Source organism: Lycorma delicatula, chromosome 7 (genome assembly GCF_047948215.1).
Source record: "Lycorma delicatula isolate Av1 chromosome 7, ASM4794821v1, whole genome shotgun sequence".
Classification (NCBI taxonomy): domain Eukaryota; kingdom Metazoa; phylum Arthropoda; class Insecta; order Hemiptera; family Fulgoridae; genus Lycorma; species Lycorma delicatula.
Genome location: NC_134461.1, coordinates 86,672,180 through 86,694,827, shown reverse-complemented (window position 1 = coordinate 86,694,827; position 22,648 = coordinate 86,672,180). Strand labels below are relative to the sequence as shown.

Genomic DNA, 22,648 nt, shown 5'->3' with positions numbered 1-22,648 from the left:
TATTTCAACTGGCATTTCCGATATTACGGAGCTCGTCTTTTAAGTTTTTACAAAAGATTATTAGATGGCGCTATTGAGATGTGACATTACTATTGTTGTAAAATTTGACGTTTTTATTCTAACAATAGCGGCAGCTAGAAATCGGCCGAATAGTTTGTTTACAGTGAGCGTTTAAAAAAGTTTTATGAAAAATTTTCATTTTTTCACAAAAAATTTCGTCGGATGATTTTTTACAATTTTTTTAAGGCCTAACTCAATAATAATGCCTCGAATCGCTTCGTTCAACTTTTGGTTACGAATAATCAACAGGAAGGCTATTTACAATCGGTTTACAGAATTTAGTCGTGGTCGTACTTCCGTCAGCGATGAATTTCGTAATAAGATCGACCAAAATCGGTTGATGTTACAAAAAAAAGAATCGATGCTGTGCGCAACATGATTGTAGAGGACCGGCATGTGACTTAACGTGAAATAAAGGCATCCTTAGGCACATCGAAGACTACACATTCAATTTTCCATAAAAATTGTAGCTGTGAAAAATATCTGTTCCCGATGGATTCCGCATAATTTCACGGATTCATGATGGTCAACCAAAATTGGTTGTTCCAAAAAGAATCGATGCTCTACGCAACATGATTGAAAAGGATCTGCATGTGACAACATGAGATAAAGACATTATTAGGTACATTGAAGACTACAATACATTCAACTTTGTATGAAAATTTAGCTGTGAAAAAATCTGTTCCTGATGGATTCCGCATAATTTGACGGAAGCTCAAAAACAGGCTCGTGTCAATCGGTGTCAGGAAATACTCAAAAGATTTGACAGCGGAAGTGCAAAATCCATAAACACATCGTAACAGGAGACGAAACTATGGTATATTCGTACAAGCCGGAAACTAAGCAGCAATCAACTGGGTGTTTCAAGATGAACCGATTCCAACAAAAGTGGTTCGTTCGCGAACGAAAGAAAATAATCGCTTGTTTCTTCGGTTACACCGCTGCTTTTGAAGATCAAAGAACTTTTGATCACGAACAACTTTTGAGCTTTTAGTAGTTGTAACCACTGCTTTAGAAGATCAAAGAACCGTTAATGCTGAATGGTATACAACAATCTGTTTGCTACCAGTCATCAATGAAATCAAGAAAAACAATTGAAAACATCGCATCATTCTTCATCGTGACAATGCCAGCTCTCTCACAGCACGTCAAACAATTGATTTTATTTGATGGAGAAAAATATTGAAATAATGTCTCATTGCCCGTATTCACCTGATTTATCGCCTAACGACTTCTTTTTGTTTCAAACAAAAAATGCATGGACAGTGATTTTCATCGCCTCAAGAAGCTGTTGAATCCTTCCAAACTGTTTTTTTTTTTTTTTTTTTTTTTGAGGTACCAACTTCAGTGGAAATTGGAACACATGCAAAAGTGCATAAATTTTAAAAGCGAATATTTTGAGAAACAATAAAACTATTTGTACAAAAAAATATTTTCTTTTATTGTTTTTGTAAAAACTTAAGGGCGGCCCTTGTATTTTGTTATAACTTACAAAACACAAACAAGCAAGTAAAACTTTCTAACTTCAATGTCCTTCTTGCTACAGTATTATATCACTCCACCCTTATCCGATTAATTCAAAAATTAATTGCCAAAATTAATTAGAATCAATCCTTGAAATATAAAAGCTACCGTACTGAGTTTTAATAGTAAATTAAATCGTTCCTAAGGTCAAATTAAGGCAAAAAAAATATTAACGTACATTTAGAATTCTGCAACCAAATTTTATCGTTTTAGACTCGACGTATTATCAAAATACTCTAAAATTAAAAACAATCCGTAGGTAAAATTTTAATAGATTAATACATTTTCCTTTATTATACAAATAATACCCGTTAAAGTAACACAATCTTTACGTTTTAAATTATTTCACAAATGAAATGAGATATAAATAGACCAGCAATAAAGTATTATTAACCCAACAAATATATTAATCAATAGCTTCTCCCCACCAAAAATAATGTGATCATGCACCATAAACCATTTAAATTTTTAATTTTTCTGATAATTCCAGATGACGTGAAATACAAATATACAGTTAAATCATGAAAATCATTAAATAATTCAGAAATTATCATAAAAAAGTAATTCTGTATTTCAATTAGGAAAAAAGAAAAAAAAAAATATATATATATATACACTCAATAACTCAAATAAACTACAAGCTTAACTGTGAAGAAACATAATTAAATAAAATTAACATGAAGCAATGCACAATCTGTTTAAAATTTACGTTCAATTATTCGTATTTATTAACGATGCGAGCTCGTTCAAAAAATAAATAAATAAAAGTTAAAATTACAACACAATCAAATCACAATTGATTATTAATTAATTATATCAAACTATTGTATTTTAAACATCTAGAAAAAAGCATTTATATCAAGCAGGAAATTAGATTTTCTAGTACAATAAAGTCTTTAACTCTATTATAAGAAGGTATTTTTTTATAACAATCATTTTGACAAAAACTGATAAAAAATATATTTAACTAAACATCATAGTTTTTACAACGAAGATATGTTAAACTATTTCACAACATAATTTCGTTGACACTAAAGCATTTTTGAAATCGGAGACGAGCTTGAAGCAAGTCGTTATCGACCTGCCTGTGTTTCCGTTCTTTTTATTAAGAAAAAACAAAAGTCAAATGGTTCCAGATCAGGATTTTATAGTTGCTACTAGTCCAATACCTCTTACAAAAACCTTTACAACCGTTCTGCCGAGGTTTTGAGCAACGCGTTACGAAGCATAAGTTTTCCCTTCACTGAATAGCCGATACCGACCTACGAGTTTGTCTTTGCTCACACGCGTCCATACACTTTAATTGTCGATGAATTTCAAGTGAACGAATGATTTCTTGTTTTTTTCTTTCTTGGTAATTAATAAATGGAAAAGAGTATCTCTTGAAAAATTTTTAAATGACCAGTATAAATATATATACACGAGTATATTCACAGTAGCACGCAAATTAATCCGACCACATATTTTTATAATGTATAAAAAATTACAATGTTTTATAATTATTATAAAACGTATAAAATATTATGTTATAATGTACTACAGATTTTTTTTTTTATTTCTTCCTCGTGAAACCGTACCGATATGGCTTTAATGAGTCAATTTTTATAGTACAGTTCATTTTTGAGTCGTTTATTTACTGTTTCCCAAAGATTTTCAATTGGGTTTAAGTTTGGGAAGTTGCCTGGCCTGGAAGCACTTTAATAATTAGTTCTTCGAAAAAAGTTTCCAATTTTTCGGCAGTATGGCATGACCCCAAATCTTATTGCAACATACCGCTACCTTGTGGGAATTTTTGTTAAAGTTAACTTACAACCCTTTTCTTCAGAATGTTGATACATCCACCCCACTTTTCAACATACCATCTACCGGAAGTAATGAACAAGGTCCTTCACATATGAAATAACTCCAAAACATTTTTTTCTGGTATGGTTAACAGATTGTTGGATATGATCCGGTGATGTATTTTGACCTGATGCTTTTCTAACGTATGAAACCCTTAGCCCCTCAACATAAGAATGTAACTCGTCGGAAAACATAAAATTTGTCCAGTCTTCTTTAGTGAAAAAGCATTTTTTAGCACACTGCTGGTGTTAAAAGATGCTTTTTGCTGGCCAACGTCCAGTTGCAAGAAGTCTGCGTCACATGTAATAACACGTCACGTTGTCACGTGTAAATCTATTCCACGGGCTGCTAATTCTCGATTTAAGTCCATAACAGATAATTTTGGATCAAGTTTATTTTAACTCGCTAATAATCGATGCTGTGTTGGAGTAGTTTTTCTTTTACGAATACATTTGCCTTTCCTTTGAGGTGAAAAGGAACCAGTTACTTAAAATTGTTTTAAAATAGCATTCTATGTCCTAGTCCAACATCACGCTCAGAAGTTATTTGTCTCTGTGTCATACTGGTATGCTCAAAGGAGAAACAATTTTCGAAAGCTTTCTTGGAGTTACGTCCATTATTACACATTCAAAAAAAAAAATTAGTCATAAAAACTGAAAAAAACTTTCACAAACACTATTTATAACATGAAAATTGCTAAATAACCACACATTACACAGATAACTTAAAGAACGGGTATGGTTAAGCACTGTAGCTACAACATTGAAATAAACAAAAAATTCCCATGCTCGGAAATCTTTTTTTACCAATAATTTTGTTTTAATTTTTAAATCATATATTTGACTAATTTTAAACTACTTCAGAATTTCTTTCTGTCCCCCCCCCCAGCTTACATTTTAAAATTAACATATTATTTCCTGTTTTATATAATACAGTCAGGGGGTGCACTCGTAAATTTTTCCAGTACCGGAAGATTTGATTTTGCATCACAGCAGATGGCTCACAGCCACAGGCTGACTGTGACAATTTTATGAAAAATTTATTCATTTCGACATTTAAATTGATAAGAAAAAAATCAAATCTTATTCATGCCAAATGTTTAACTTTTTTCGTGAATTAGATTTTTTTTAGCGATTTATTTTGTGCCGTTTGCCTACGGATATTCAAAAGCAAGGAACATTTTTTGCGGTATGATTTTTAATTTATAACGGTGTCTTCATCACAAGCCATTTAAGGACGTGATAATATTTTTTCATTAAGAAATATGATAACAATCAATATTTAATATTAAAATAATACGTAAGCCAAACTTTTAAGTTAAAACAAATTTTATGTGAAAGGACAATTTTTTATTTCTCCCAAACAGCATTACTGGGGAAGTCCTTGATTCCAATCCTTGTAAACCACTACTTTTAAACCTTTTTACATCTTTTTAGTGACTTTAAAATTGTTATTACCAAATCAAAAGTTAAATCTGGATATTCTACCCTCAATATAAACTACGGTCATTTAAATAACCTGTAGTCGTTCACGTTCTGAACTATTTTTTTTCTCCTTTTTTTATTGGGAAATTAAATACACTAGTTTTATTCAAATGACGCAAATTACTTGAACTCCATTAAGATGAAGGAAGGAAGTATAATCTCTGATAAAGATTGTACCTCCGAAAACGACTTTTTCACGTAAATAAATAAGAAAATAGCAATTAGTTTTACTTTTTACTTTTTCAATTATTTAATTTAAAACCATTTTCAATTATTTAATTACGATTAAAAATTATAATTGTTATATATTATACCGAGTAGATAAAACAAAATAGCCAAAATCTCAAAATTCATCTATCATGTAACATTTATATTAAATTCCACAATATTAAAATTATAATTACTAAAAATTATGACTCGCGCTAAAATAACAGGAGATTTTTCTCCTCTATCCCGTACATAATTTTGGAATTACTATCGTGGAATAAACCCATGGCATTCCAATTAAACTAATTACTCTGAAGGTGCCTTTAGGAGATCAATTTCCAAGTAATTTGAAAATAAATCGTTTAAATGCTAATAACTGTAAAGTGTTATCAGGTTTCGATATTCTGTTCAACGAACTGAAATTGAACTGTGTACCGGAGATGTGTAAACACAGTATACGACAAATTAAAATAAGAACTAGTTCTATATTTATTTTTACTTTCATAACTGTTACAGTGTACAACTGAGGGAAAGTATGATTTTCTAAGGGAAAAATACTCCACCATCCTCAGATTTCTATTTTTTCGGCTTTTATTTTTATTTTAAGATTCCCTGAATCCAAACATACCTTGATTACAAAAATCTGTAATCAAGCATCTAAGTTTTCTATATTAGATTGATATGAGAGACTTTGTTATTGTTGTTGTATTTCAGTTTTAGGAAACTGAAATATTAAAATACTTCTTTTTAAAATAGAATATTCATTCAAGAATAATCACAGTATTCCTCAAGCGAAATTGAACTTAAACGAAAATCTTATTCTTGGGTGATTTTTAAAGATCACAGAAAAGTAATTCAAATTACTACATTAAAGATTACAGAAAGATTACTAGAATAAAGATTACTTAAGACTAAACTTACTATAACGATTACAGAAAAGTAATTCACGAAAATCCCCAGCAAAAATACTATTCACTGTTCCTTCATGTTAATCGTATCAAATTGTCATTTTCTGTCTTGACAATTGACTGTTACAACGATCTATCGAGTTCTTTTTTAACCGGATATGAGATCCATTTGGAAACTCAGAGCTAATTTTTAAATCATGGAGACTGTGTATGGCATCTCATCTTACATGTTCTACGAACACGTGTTCGGCACATACGAACTTAGAAATTTATATATATTTACCGTCCTGTTAACGTTTAATGGAATTCATAGTTTTATAATTTTTAGTAACTAAATATCAAATTTTAAAGTATATATTTGAGTTTTTATTAATTATTAATAAAAAGCTAAAAAGAATCGTTGTACTGCAAGTTATAAACAATGTTTCACCAGATTTGAAAGAAAGTATACTCAAATGACATTCCAAGAATGCATACTAAGAGCTCAATGTATTCAGTCTTCCATTGTTAAAGCTGTTTTTTTTTTTTTTTTTTATAGAACATAAATACGACATTTTCCTTTCAGTTTTATTTATTACTTCGTAGTAATTATTATTATTACATAGCATATCTCAGAATATTTTATATTTTTCACATATCTTAATCCTTTTTTTACATTTTTGATGTAGTTTTTTTTTTAATTTTATAAAAAACTAAATTTTGATAACATTTTTTCTATAAATAATTATTAGTCGATAAATCTTATATTTTTTATGCTAGTACTTTTATTTATCTGTAAAAACTTTATGTAGCAGTTAGCCAAAAAGAAACTAACAACTGCAATTACATCCTGTTTTATATGTTATATTCCTACTGTATGAAACAGACATATCAACAAAAAAAATACGCGTCACTCTTTGCCCATGATATCCCACCTGGAATATCATATGATATTAAAAACAACTAATTAAAATACGAGTTAGTAGTTTGTGAAAACGTATAGCGGTCAGTTGGGAAGAATTAGATTTTTTCATGTGGACTATTACTAACACAAGTGAGACTCTATATGGTAGAACTCATGGCAGTCAAGGTGTAAATTAGACATTATCTAGAGGAGAACAATTCTCAACACTTATCAATAGTTACAAAAAAATCCAACTTCCCTAATCTTAGAAAAATGAAATTGTATAGTTTTTTCTCCTTTTTTTTTACTAACTTATTGACTCTATAAATATATACGTTAAACGGCATAATCGCAATGGTTAAAGAAGACCCGGCGTTAGTAACAAGTCACTCGCAAAACCAACAGAACCATTCTGAAGAATAACAAGTAACCCGTACCAGGCTTATTAAAAACTGAGAAATTAAATTATATAATTTACTTTTTACATATTATGCTGTTATTTTTATTTCTGATACTAAATCCATTGAAATACAGTTGCTATTCACCCCTACAACCAACATCTAAACTTTATGCACCACAAGAACTGCACAATGAACATCGGTTTCACTCATAGAAAGCAGCTCTAACCGGTACCTCTTACAGTTCATGTTTTACACGCATCGAGAAATCCAACGTAGTGTAAACAATATATTAAAGAAATGTTTTAATTTAAAAATATACATACCTTTCCAAAAAACCGGTTTCAAACTTTATCAGAGAGCAGGGGGATGCTAATTCTCTACCTTTAAAAACAGAACTTCTTCACATTTTTCAAATATTTTACAGTTTCGGCAAACTGATTGCCGAGAGTCAATCAACTGATTGACTCTCTTCTTTTTTTTTTTCTAAATGAGGCGTTATTAAGATAATAAATATTTCAATCTTTACAAAGAAGAAAGAAAAGTTTTTATAACGACTATTAATTTTTCGTTTTACATATCCAAAAATAATTTCATTGATATTTTAACTACTTTTTTATGAACTCATCGTGATATTTAACCATTACCCTACTACTATTATTTACTTATTTTTTTTAATAAAATTAAAAAAATCATTCTTCATCTCAGCCCGAGATGACCCTTGTGACCTCCTCAATAATTAGTCTCTACCGCTCTCTATCCTTTACCCTCCACAAATCCTGTCAACTTCATCATCCTCAAATCCATCAACACGTAAGCCATCCATCCCAATCTCATTAAACTAATCTCGTGGTGCAATCATTATAGACCTTTTTTAATATTAATTTGGTTCCGATAGGAAATGCATAAAGTAATAATAATTTTAAATTTAATAATCTCGAGCGGAGACGAGTTAAATTTTAAGGTTTAAGCAAACGTTAGGAAAATTTAGCGACATCGTTACCAGAACTTCATTTTTTGTAATAATAAAATGAAATTTCAGGAAAAAAGAATATCATTCTTGGGGCACCTACTTAGGCAAGAAAACACCAGACTTACAAACCAAATAATTAACTTATACTGGGAAAGAACAACAAAACCGAAATGGATAAAGGAAATCTGAAAAGACACGGAAGAGTTGAGAATCTCCAAAGATCTAATCACAAAATCTGGAAAATACGACCGACTAATTAAAACTAATACGATAACATTTGAACCTAAAATCAAAAACAAATCCAACAGGGTGTATTCAGACGACAGACGCCAAAGATCAGAACGCCTCAAAAAAGTGGGCAAAAAGAAAAGAAGCAGGAATAAAACGACTCACACGATTCGGAAATAAGAAGAACCGATTACAAAATGGACTGGCCCAAAAAGTGGACTAAAGTGATCCTATGAGGTCGCAAAATCAACAAAAAAAAAATATTTACTTTTTAGACAATTTTAAATTACATAAAAAGAATTAACTGTATTTTGTTATTAATCGTAAATAACAAAGAGATGGTAAATTTAAACAAAAGATAACTTGGTGGTTTACAAAAAAATCGCGTGCTTCACGTATAAACAGATAAAAAAATTCTGAAAGATTAGACATTTTAAAAGGCCACGCGGAATTAATAGTTAAAAAAAACTACAATTCAGAGGAGAAAATAATAATAACAATAACATAATAATCCTTGAAAAACAATCGGGAGCTGAATTTTTATTTTTACATCAATACAAAAACTAAAAAATATTGTTATCGAATTTATAATCGTGTACGAATTGTATATGATAATTTTTAAAACAAACATGTACTTAATAATTGATATCAACGACCTTCCATCCAAGAAGCAACTGCCTTACAACATAACAAACATCGGACGTGGAAGTAAACCGCAAAATCGAAAATATTCTTGCAATTACATTTTCCTTTCTTCCTTCCTTCTTCGATGTAAACATTAACTTCTTCCGGACATTAGTCTATACCGTGATAATATCAACATACTTAAAAAAAAGAAGATATTTAACCTTTTGTTACAACGGATATCCTTCTAAAACATCGTTCGCATCTACAAATTATTAAAAAATCTATACAAAAAAATGTTAAAACAATTATATAAAATGTTAAGTTCTTCCTACAAAATGTTAGGAACTCTTTTCTTACAAATCTACAAAGAAATTCAATTATCGATATTTAGTTTGTTTGTCTGGGTTTTCATATCAACGGGAACCTCGAATTTAACGAAATTTGTAGTTCCTGAAAGTTCATCCATTAAAAAAAAAAAAAACCGATCAAGTCTTAAACTTAATAAATCTTAATTTATTTTTATCTCTACCTGGAATTTACCACTTTTATAAAAAAAATTGTACTACCAAGTGTTTTTTTTTCATTTAGATAAATTTCTGTAAAATTCTAATTACCTTGGACTAAATTCCACATAAACATCAAAAAGATTACTATCATAACCAAATCGAATTTTACTCAAATATTTTAATGGGGAATATTACATAAAACAAATGATTTAAAAAGTAACAGACGCTTACCGGGATACGAACCCGACATCGTGTAATTTAGAAGCCAAAATACCAAACAGTCGAAAATAACAATTTTACAATTAATAAAAAAAATATTTAATTAAGTAAACTTTAACATTCTAATAAACTTATTAGAAATCAAAGAAATTAATAAGACAACATACACATAGTCAGACGGTTAAAAGAGTAACTTAAGTAAAATAAAAAAGAATATTTACACCCAAATTTCTTCCCCTTTTCATAGAACTAATCCGTTCAATTGGACCGATACGCTCATATTTGCTATCAGAAAGAACAAGCAACAAAAAACAAATGTCCGGGCCCTGCGTATTTCTTTCTTAACATTTGTATTTGTACTTGTATTTGTATTGTATTCGTATTTGTATTTCTTAACATCTTGCGAACCAATCCGTTGTGATTTATTCGGATGCCTAAAAGTGAGATCGATTATGGGTAATAACCCACCGGGTTGGTCTAGTGGTGAACAAGTCTTCCCAAATCAGCTGATTTGGAAGTTGACAGTTCCAGCGTTCAATTCCTAGTAAAGTCAGTTATTTTTACACGGATTTTGAATACTAGATCGCGTGGATATCGGTGTTCTTTGGTGGTTGGGTTTCAATTAACCACACATCTCAGGAATGATCGAACTGAGATTGTACAAGACCACACTTCATTTACACTCATATATATCCTCTGAAGTATTATCTGAAAGGTAATTACCGGAGGCTAAATAGGAACAAGAAAGATTATGTGTAATATCTACTTAATTATTTATTAATGGTAATTTTCAAACTAATGTTTAATGTAAATATATATTGTTTCAAACAATTCTATTTGAAAAAAAAATTCACATCTCATCTTTCAATATTCAATAAAAATTATATTTATACTAGCTGTACCCTGCCACGCTTCGCTGTGGCACGTTGTGGTTGCATGGATGAGAAATGAGAAACAAAACAAAGCATACGTTTCATAGAAGTTTAATTTTGCAATACTTGTGGATATACAATATTTCAAATTTTCCACTGTCTGCGTAGACAAAACTGTCAGGCTATCTGGTTTGCCGACTCGGGAACACGCAACATACAGTTGTCCCATGTGAGAAGCAATCCGGATCTAAATCTAAACCACACAATTCTAAAAATTGACCTTGAGCTTTATTGATTGTGATTGCAAATGCCAATCGAATTGGGAATTGCAATCTTTTAAATTGAAATGGTGTATCGGTCGAGATCATGGGTATTCGAGGAATGAGGACATCTTCACCTTTGAAAGGCCCCGTTAAAATCGCTGCTTCCACTACGTTATTCATCAATTTCTTAACTGCAAGTCGCGTGCCGTTGCAGAGTTTTGGCTGATTAATATTGCGCAACAGGATAATTGGCACACCTATTTTCAATTTTAATATGTGTGGTGGCATCCCTGGCAGATCAAGTGAGTTTAAAAATTCCGTTGGATAATTAACTAACTACTTCATCTGCTTCCACAACGGTGTCTATCGACTTATATGTATTTTCCTCACTTTGAATCCTGGATTGAATAACATTATTAAGTTGATAGACATCTTTATTCTTTGCGGCAAGGATAGCTCGTTCACTGAACCAATCGTGATTTCTATGATTAATTTGAATATCAGGAAATACTTTTTCCATCAGTTCTTCTTTCAATGTTACTAAATTACAAAAATTATCAGGAAATGATATTCGTCTAGACGTCTCATCAACTGGCAGCTGTTCGTTTCCAATGTCCAGTAACTGTCGTGAGAAATAGATAAAAACAATCTTTGATGCGGGTTATATATCGTGCTAAAATTTGAGCTCAATCGGTGCAGAACAATTTGAGTTTTTGAAGCGTACACAAACGAACTTAACATTTTTATAAATAAAGATTATCGGTAGATACAGACTTATTATTATGTTTTTAAATAAAAACATTTCCATTATAATAAAAAAAAGTTACCGAAACACACGTACACAAATCATAAATACGTATAACAGAAAGGTTTTTTATTTGAATAAACTACTTATAAAAAACCATAAAAAGTAACAATGAATAAAAAATAAACAATCTCTTATCAAATATTAATAATTTCCTTCCTTATTTTAGGATTACACAAAAATAATTTAAAAGTGAAAAACCGAAAGAGGAAAACAGAAGTCTATCCTCTACATCCTCTATCCTCAACACAAAACGATTATAATACTGAATTTAAAAGCAATAATCAATTCAAAAATTCTAATAACATAATAAATGATAAATTCTAAACAGAACAGTCCTTAAATAAATTTATATAAATTACTAATAAGAACGAATGACTGTTTTGAGATAAAGGGAACCACTAAAATGTGGAATGTAGTAATATCAGAAGAAACAAATTAAGGATGAACCCTAACGAATAAAATTGTGTTCAATAAACCGGATTTTTGTTCATTTAATTAAAGTATTTACAAAAAAATGCGACTGGTGGCTTTACGCATTAAACTAATACATAAAAAAAACTATTTTTAAATATGAGATTACTTTTAATAAATCAGTATTTATTTTGTATTTCTGAAGATACTAAATTTAATTATTAAACTGTATCGAACAAAGAAAATACGTTGCGTTCTAAGTTAAATAATAAAACTACTATCCGCTTACAAAACATTGTAGTCCTAAAAAAAATTCAATATCTTTTTTTGAGTTACCTCAAAAATAAAAATAAAGAAAAAACTAACAAAACATGTCAACAGCCGGTGTGACACTTGATAAATCGGTTCCAATAGATAATTTAAATTAATTGTAGCAGTTGAGTGTACACTGCGGGAAATTAGTACAGGGATATCCATTTAAAAGGTAGCCAGAAGTACAGAACAGAGGTATAACTGTAGACCTCATCTTAACTCCTCAACTTTTCCTCTTTTCTAGCAAGATGTCAATCTATACAATAAATTATTTATTTTACTTTCGTAAGTATAAAAATATAAAACACTATAAGAAAACTGTTGTAATGGATTAAAATTTTGGATACCTTTTTTTAGCATTAATTAAATTTTTGAAAAACCAAAGTCAAAAAATGAAAATAAAAAAAGCAAAATCTCACTTCTGTTGTTTATAAATGTTTATAGCATTTTACTTTAACTTTCCCATCTAGATAGCAGCACTATATCTCTATATCTCTAGAAGACAAAGTATTGTAATCGGTCCAATTTGGGCACATGCGGTTTTCATCGGATCTTCGACGTTTTGACACCTAAGGAACCCAAAAAATCGATGGAAATTTTCTGGATGTTAATGTTCTTAAGTACGTGTGTTCAGTGTTTGCCTCTAAATCGCCTTATATTTCCCGAACAACTAGACCGATTTTAACCAAACTTTGTCAGATTACTTTTATATATATGAGGCAATGATCCCAATAAATTTTCAACTTGAAAGATCAAGGGAGTGAGGCTGTAGAGCAAGGTCATCCACCCTCAGTATCTCGAGATTTCGCTTAAGGTCATATTTTTCTTAAGCGTATTTGTTAACAATTAAAAAATAACAATATTTTCAAAAAGAATTTTTGCAAAATCGCACCCCCACCGCAGAAAATGCTGTTGTAGTCGCCTGCCATCTTTTTATGTCACAGGTGAGCGGTAGAATAAAATAAATGAATAATATTTAAAGCGAAACGAAGTAACGCGGTCTGGCTGGGTCTCGAACTCGATCCGTTAAGCCTCAAGGCTACACCGGTCTGCCGATCGTACAAGCGAAATTTGTTCTAAGTAAGTTGTGAAATTACATTAGTTTAGTTAGTACCGATCGTCGCCGCTAGTACCGCCACTCCCGCGTGAATAAAATACGGTGTGCGCGCGCGCTTTAGTTAGAATCATTGAATTAAATAAACGAAAAAATATTATATTTAAATAAAATGATAAATATTTTATATTAAGTTGTGTGCATACGTGTGTCTAAGCCGTGCATCAGAAACAAGTTGTACTTTTTTTATTCAATTAAAACAAGCAAACAAATCAGAAATCAATCACGTATTGGTTAAAAAAAAAATATTAGATGAAAAGAAACTAGTAAATTATCAAAAAATATAAGTTTAACTAATCTTTAAAAAATTTTGGAATGCTCTAAATAATCTTTATTTATTCTTTATTGGACCAACCCATTTAAATTCATACAGTCAAAATACTTTATAATATGTTACAAATCGGGAACACAAAATGAGTAGCGTTTAATCAAAATAATTGTGGCAGGAAGATGATATCAATTATCTTTTAGCATTCGAATATAACTGGTTCAGATGGGCCTCAAACCAACTCCTAACTGACTTGTACAGGAAGTCAAGTCTTCTGTGTTACCCTAGCACATAATACCGATTAAAGATATCCCCTTACAATAACCACCATAAAAATGAAAAAGGTATATTCCATTTATCTACAGCATAAATATAAACATATATTACTCTCCACAAAAAAATCTTGTTTTATGTTATTTTAAGTAATTAGAAATAGAAGAGTTTATCGATACATGGTATAATTCAATTTTTTACTGTAAAATAAATGTTATCACATAATTATGAGATATAATACACATGATCTACAACAAGGAAAAAATTAAAATCCAAAAACAATAAATGACATGAGTCATAATTAAGTTTAATGAGTTTAAGTTTATGAGTTTTATAAGTTATAAGAGTCATAATTGAGTTTTAATTACATGAGTCGACTTCCACATCAGAGCTGAGTATTGCTCAACTACTCATTTTACTCTACTGGCAATGGTGACAATTTATAAATTCTTAGGTACATACAGAAAAACAAAAGAATACCATTTCTAAAGGAACTTTCATTTTTTAATAGATAAATTAAATAAAGATTAGATATGGCAGAATTTAAAGCATTAATAAGCCTACAGTAATGACTTTTAATAGGTAATAAATTAAACAACTCAAATAATATCTAAGAAGTAAAAACTGATAACTGGTAAAGTGGTTACGTGTTATCAATAACTACTACTTAATTATTTATATGATCAGAAATATACCAAAATTAAACAGGTATATCATAACTAAAATGATAAGAAATCGAAATATTAAATTATAATACATCTACTTTTCTATATCACTTTCTCAAAAAATATTGAATCATCAAAGTACATAGAGAAAGCTATTAAAACAACAATAATAGACAAACCAGGTAATATTTTAAATAAATTAAGATTTCATTTTCATTCTTTCTTGAGAAAACTCAAAATATTAGAAATACAATAAATAAATTTTTAACAATTCAAGCATATCCTAGAAATTTAAGTATGAAAACCATGAATGAAAGGGAAACAGTGATATGGATAATAACTGAAGCTTTTTTTATGTCAACCAAGCAAGCTGAAAAGCGAGGCTATAGAGACTAACTACTAGCAATATTTAATAACATGTGATTGAAAATTAAATGAAGTTTGAATATTTTAAAAGATATCAACAATGAACCTCCCTTTTAATTTAAAAAAAAAATATATGATCGCAGATCAAGAAGATAAAGATAATTTTCTCCTAGAAGGGATGACATGTATTCCTTTCCTAAATATATCTTAAACAACGTAGTAATAAGTGTTATCCATTCAAAAGGCTCACTAAAAACAAAAATAATTTTTAAAAATATAATTTACAAAAAAAAATTTGAACTTAGTTCAAATTTTTTCTAGACCTACAATACTTTTATTTTCTTATATATGTATATTTATTTTTCTTCTATATGTAGAAGTAATATCACACAGATAAGAAGTTTCTATGATCATCAATTATGAAATCTGTTTTGAGACAATGCTAACCATAATTTCCAGTATACATCAAATTATTGTTGATTGGATATGAATTTAATGTCACCAGTATACTGCGGTAGGAAGAATTAAACTAGCATCCAATTTTACAAATGTTCTGGAAATAAAAAATAATAAATATACGAACATCAGCATGTAAACAAAGATTAAAAATATGCATGTATGCATTCAACTTCATAAGATTTCATTCAGTAATTTTTAAGCATAATGTAGTTGTAACAAATATAAATTGAAAACACACTTAGTAAAAATTTTAATTTAGTTATTCAAGATACTTCACGCCCAAAAATAAAAATACAAAATGGTTTTAAGGCTGAATCCAGTACTATTAAAAAGAACGTAAAAAGTTATAAACTGAAAGAATCTGAACTAACTTTCATTCTATATCATGCAATTTCGCAACTGTTGCTGAGAACATCGATTATTATGCCACTGGATACAACACTGTTCTGAAAGATCACTGTTACTTTGTGAACTGTGAAAGAGTTTGTAGTTTATATTGTATTTGTTTATTTAAAAAGTACTTTTATGGCGTGTTTAAGTCAAAATATACAAACACACCAAGACAATATTAATGTTCAAATGAATAAATATAATTTAAATTATACACATGCTTTGATCACAATGAAAACAAGGAAGTACCTTCAAAATATAACCCATAGATCAAAAGCACAATATGGTGCTCCCAGAACCAGTCTTTGATAAAGTTTAATTTATAGGAAACGTTAGCAATTCTGATAAAGTTTTTATCATTTTTACTTGAAAATAAAAATACAAATTACAAATTATTTTCTACATTATTTCCATTTTATAAAAAAAAAAAACAAAATAATCTGATCAACTAATCGCCACCCATCTCCATGGTAAAGTGGTAATATATTTCTGATCTTTCATCTGAAAGGTTTCAGATTCAAATTCCAGTCAGCCTAGGCATTTATTTACATCTACAAGATTCAGCTTTCCTTAATGAAAACAAAGTACACCAAACTGCAAAGGGTATCAGAGTGTAATTGAGAGCATAAATAAATAAAGCACCCCTTACATCAGATTTATAATATAATTTATAAAAGAATTATTCTGAATCTTATCACCCAAAAACTGTGTAAATATACAAAACCTTTATCACCAATCAAATATAATATGGAAGAAAACAATACTAACATATAATAAAATAATTAAGAAAACACCATCTAATCTTAAAGACAATTAAGAAACTCACAAACAAGTCAAAGAATGGTCAAACTCAAACAAAAAAAAAACAGTATTAGAAGTATGCAAAGGATGAGATATTCTGAAGTAACATCAACAAGTAAGTAGAAAGAACAAATAACATTAACAATTATTTAAGGGGAAAAAATAAAGTTTTTTTGATTTCTGATAACAAAAATTTCTACACAAGAAACAGTTATATCGAGGCTTATTTCAATTTTAACTCTGAATATATGGAATCTTCACAAAATGCCATTTTCACTAAAACTCAATAATTTTAATCAAAATATTCTCTCAAATCATATTTATTTAACTTGTAATTAAATCATTTATTTATTTAATTTTTAATCTTCAAAAATGTTGAAAATCTCCTTCCAGATTTTTTTTTAGTTTTTTGAAGACATACATCATTAACAACACTCCTAATCCTACAACTCTACTGACAAAGTAAGCTTCAAAATGATTTATATTATATTTCAATTCTGTATATAATTAATAATTTATTCTATTCCATCTAAGGATGGATATAATTTAAGATAACTAAGTTATCAATAAAAATTACACTGCTCTCACATTTTTCATTCAACAATGCATAAGCAAACAGACAAATTCATTTTTTAAAATTAAACTTCTAATGGTAGTCAAAGACATTATTTTTATATTACGAAATTAAATTAGAAATAGATAATAAAACTGTGACCTAAAGAAATGTGCTAAAAAAACAACAAAAATATTAATTTTCACTTATTTAAAATTTGAATTATTTATGTATGCACCCTATATGTTGATAGTTGTTTTTAATTTGACATCAACTTAGAAAAATGTAAAATTTAAGGAAGTATTGAAAAATGATTCTTTTAAGTTTACAACTTTTTTTAATATTATTCATATTTATAAATCTTGAAAACTGTCATCAAAAAATAAAAATATTTTATAATCCAAAGACTGTAGTAACCTGTTGTCACTATTTTTCTAATAATATTTTAAATAAAATAACAAATTGAAAAAACAAATAAAGAACCATTACTTTCTGCAAATCTTATCAAGAATTATTGTGTCTGTAATTGTAATTTATGCAGTTCTAAATTATAATGATCTGAAAAAATTTATTAGTGTTTAATTTTTTCTTCACATTCAGTACATTGAATACTATAATAAGTTAATTTCAAATAAAAGCTCAATTATCTGCATTCTCATTTAACATACTACTTAATTTTAATTAATACCTATTGTTATTTTATTATGTACTGATTTTACTTATTTATCTTCACATATTTGCTTCACTAATACTTCACATATATATATAATTTTTTTTTTTGCGATGTTAATAAGATCAGACTTTACTAATTATTTTCCTTGATCCTTCAAGGAAAATACCTTTTTTTTTACCTCTATAGTGCAATTAGCAATCCTGATATGATTTGTATATATGATTACACACAAATAATTCATTAATTCTGAACAAAGAATAAATTATGTTATGTTTAATTATATACAGAATAAACAAAATATTTATTTATTAAATGAAATTCACTGATCATGATTAAATTTATTAATATAAAATGGACCTGTAAATTTAACTTAATCCTTGATCGAGATCTGAGCTACATTTTAAACTTAAAAAATTTTGGTGGAGGTCTCTTCGCGTCTTTGGACAAGTAGTTTTTTTTTTTGAGTTTATTCATTCACAATATATTTTACAAGGAAAAATTTAATCAATCAAAATATAAATTTCATACAACTCAGAGAGCAAATTTTAATTTAACAATTTTTAACACCTTAATAATACGACAGAATATGATGCGATAACATTTTAAAATTACCAAAAACTATGATTCATTTTCAAATTACAAGGAAATTTGAAAGCTAATGTTTTTTAAAAGTGCAATAAATATTTTATTTTATGTAATTGGTATTTTGTTGTACAAATGAATTTTGGTTATGTGTTTTTGTTTATGGTTTTGTAATTTTTTTTTAAACATGTGCTCTAGCACAATATATGGTAGAAACAAATTTTGTCACTTTTTCATTGATGATGGAATTTACAAAAATACTTCAAACAAAAAAAAAAGAATAATTAAAAATTACTTCTTTGAACCAATTTAAAAATTGTAAAAAAGACTACAGTACTCTTCTGATGAAAGTTTCATTCTTCATTATGTCTAATTAAGGTTGTTTTTAATAAGAAAATATTTTTTTAGACAAAGCAATAAAATTTTGAACAGCTTTTATAAGAAATATTTTTGGGGATTCTCTTGTTAATGATTAGAATCTGATAATGCAGAAATATTGCACAATTCGATTAGAAAAATAGCATAGTTATATGACATAATAAAATAAATATCACCAGAAATATAAAACAAAATTATACAGGCTATTATTACTACAACAAAAATTAATGAGATTTTAAAAAGTACAAATAGATCTTTACCTTTGGGCGATCCCGTGCTCCTTTAAGGATAAGTCCATCATTTTCAATGTAGTCTGGGATTTCCTTCCGATTACTGAAGTTAAATATCATAGTATTCTGACTTTGGTGCCATGACTTTTTATCAGACCACAATCCTCGATTTTTAATTTCACTGTTTGCCATTCTTGTAGCAGGAACTGGAAAATTTTTATTAGATGATAAATCAGATTGCACAGAACTGAGAACAACTGAATCCGGTAAAGTTTTAATCGCTACAACTACTTTACTGACAGGTTGATCAATAGATTTAACACGGTTAATTAAATTCTTTTCAATTTCTAAATTGGTTAAATTACCTGTTGATTTAACAGGAACGGTTGATAAATTTTGATGAATTTTAGAACTTAACATAGGCCTTATAACACCAACCTGTTTCACCTGAGGTGTTGCTGAAACTGGCAAAGCATCTTGTTGTTTCAATGCTGTTTTTAAAACTTTGGATACCGGAGATATTTGTGATGTCAATAATGCTGTATTTGTTGCTTGAGGAGTTGGAGGGTCTCTACAAACTGGTAAATATGATTTTGTAACAACACTACTACCATTAGTATCACTACTGTCATCCGTTTTAAAATTGAATTTCACAGACGTACCTCCTTTCCTAATATTTTCTAATGCTGTCTGCGATACACACTTTGATACAGCAACTGACAGATCACTCTCATTAGAATCATCAGTATCAACTAAAGGTGAAAATGATGTAAAACTTGCAATGGTGGAAGAATCATCATCTACCACTTTTGTTAACTTCTGTTCTACAATTACATTAGTATCTGTAAAGTTATCATTTGACACAACATGAACAACTGGTGACACATTCTGCGCATTATTAATATTACTAAATGAGGAAGTCTGTTGTTGTGGTTGTTTCTTATCACTTATCACAGCACTATTGACCGCAGCTGCTATCACTTCCTCTGATTTCCTGCAACTTTCATCATTAAAGTTATTAAAATTATTTTTTTGTTGACTAGTAGTAACATTATTTCGATTGCTTTCATTCTCAGTTTTTATGCTCTTCCTAGGTGATGTAGGCCTTATTTTATTTGATGAAGAACGTTTTTCTGGACTCAACACTGGTTTTGGCGATAACACAGGTTTGTTTACATGTTTATCCTTAGAATTATTACTGATCGAAGAACTTGTCATTCGTAATGGTTTGTTGCTATTTTGACCAGATTCTGTTTTTGTTTTATTAAGTATTGTAACCGTTTTACTCCTCGGCACACTTTCAAACTTTTTTAATGTCTGTTTAACAACATCAGGAGGTGGAAGCTCTTTTTCTTCAACACATTTATTATTTTTTAAATTTCTACTCTGTTGCTGCAGGGTGGTTGTTTTAAATTCATCACTCAACTGTGAATTACAATTATCTTTACTAGAATTTTCAACAATAATTAAATCCTCATTTGCAACAGAAGCTATATTTCTTTTATTGCCAACTGCCTTATCCTTATTTACGCCTGTTTTACTGTTTAACCTCATAATCACAGATTTACTATTAGAATGAATAGACCTAGTATCACTGTTAAGTAAAGTGTCCATAGAACAAGCCCTTTTCATAATAGATTCAACATTGCGACGGCCAGATGTTACTCGATTAAAACCGTAAGGATATGATACAACAGCACTTCTACTCACAGTCTTATTACTATTATTTATTTTACTGATATCACTATATTTATTGTTGGAATCAGGGGGGTTAACACTTCTTGGAGATGAAACTGTAAGATTTTGTTGAGTTTTTATATCATCTTCCAACATATTTTCTAAACTAGCTGCTCTTCTTAAATTTGAAAGTGAAGGTCTAACACCCCTTTTCTGATTTTCCCTTAACGTCATGCTTAAATACTTTGTTTTTAATTTACTGACTATACCTGGACCGTATTTTAATTCCTCGCTTGAATCCGATTGAAATTCATCGTCTTCTTCTTCAGGTGTTTTATTTTCACTGACACTATTAACAGAAGCATGTCTATGTTTACGTTTAGAATTGCTATATTTATTATTACTATCTATAATTGTTTTCGAAGAACCACCACTGGGGCGTTTTATTATAATAGATTTTTCTTCCCCCATTTTGTTATTAACAATACACGTAAAAGCACAATTATTATCTAACATAACCTTATTTGTTGCCGAAACACCACCACAAACTAAATCATTAGTACCATCATGACGGCGATCCACTTCCACTAACCGCATGTTCGAGACTGAACCCGTAGTGAAGGAAGAACAGCTGGGGTGAAAGTCCGCTTCGTTTTGGTCCAGCGAGCTCTTGCTCGAAACAGTCGTTACACTGGATGTACGTTGCTGCTTACCGCTCACGTTCTCAGCAATACTAGCACCTGCTCCTACAGATTCATCGTTCCTGCCGACTGCAGCAGTAGTAGTGGGACAAGTCAGTTTCATACAAACGTTGCCAGCTTGTAGTGTCCTCCCTAATGCACGACGTTTTAAAATCAGTTCCCGTTTCCACTGTGGAATACTTTGATCTAACAATCCGTTGTTGTTTTCCTGCGAATTCGAAGCTGCCATTATCTATATCCTGCGCGGCCGATAAGGAGGCTTGTTCTCCCCACTTGATTTTAACAGCTGTCAATCTGTATTTACATGAATACGCATACAATGCTACAATAAAAATAATACCGGACGAAAACAGAATACGTATTACACAACATGCTTACTGCACCCACTTCCCATATTGAATGACCGTAGGTTAGCAATAAATAAATAATCTTGTATATCAAAATACTCGCAAACACTTTAAAACGTGACTAACATCTCAACCACTCACGTAATCTTTTCGACTATGTACTTATCGCTAACTGACAAATATTTCACTTTTAATTACAAACATATCGCCGAAGTCATGCACATATATTCTATCCTAACACATTCTCTGCTATCTACTGGTAACCTACGGAACGATCTGAGGCCGAGCATGCGTAGGATAATGTCAACAACCTTGATCCAGAAATCACAATGCAGAAATTTATTCAGCTTTGAATGTCCCTGTCAGTAAAAAAAAATTGTATTAAACTGAACGTAATTATAATTCGTAATGAAGTAACTTAAAAGTAAACGTGTATGCCAGATTTGTGTTTTACTTTCAGCAATCATTTGTTACTTAACAGAATTATGCTGCTATCTATACTTCTTATCAGTAAGTTTCTGTGTCAAATGACAGAATAAGTTGACGCGGGGAATTTAGACATTTAAAAATATAAAGAGTTTTGTAAGTGTGAGTGCTACATGTCAATTTTCTAAATAATTATTTTAAAACATCTATAAAAGGTTAT

At 29.6% G+C, this 22,648-nt stretch overlaps 1 protein-coding gene across 1 annotated transcript in view; it reads right to left on the bottom strand.

The window, feature by feature from the left end:
- Window positions 1-22,381, bottom strand: part of bif (protein phosphatase 1-binding protein bifocal) — a 111,193-nt gene extending 88,812 nt beyond the window's left edge. The window contains exon 1 of the mRNA XM_075372285.1: window positions 19,308-22,381. Within this exon, the coding sequence (XP_075228400.1) occupies window positions 19,308-21,884 (2,577 nt within the window). The 5' untranslated portion in view covers window positions 21,885-22,381. The remainder of the gene's footprint in view (window positions 1-19,307) is intronic.
- Window positions 22,382-22,648: the final 267 nt, after the last annotated feature.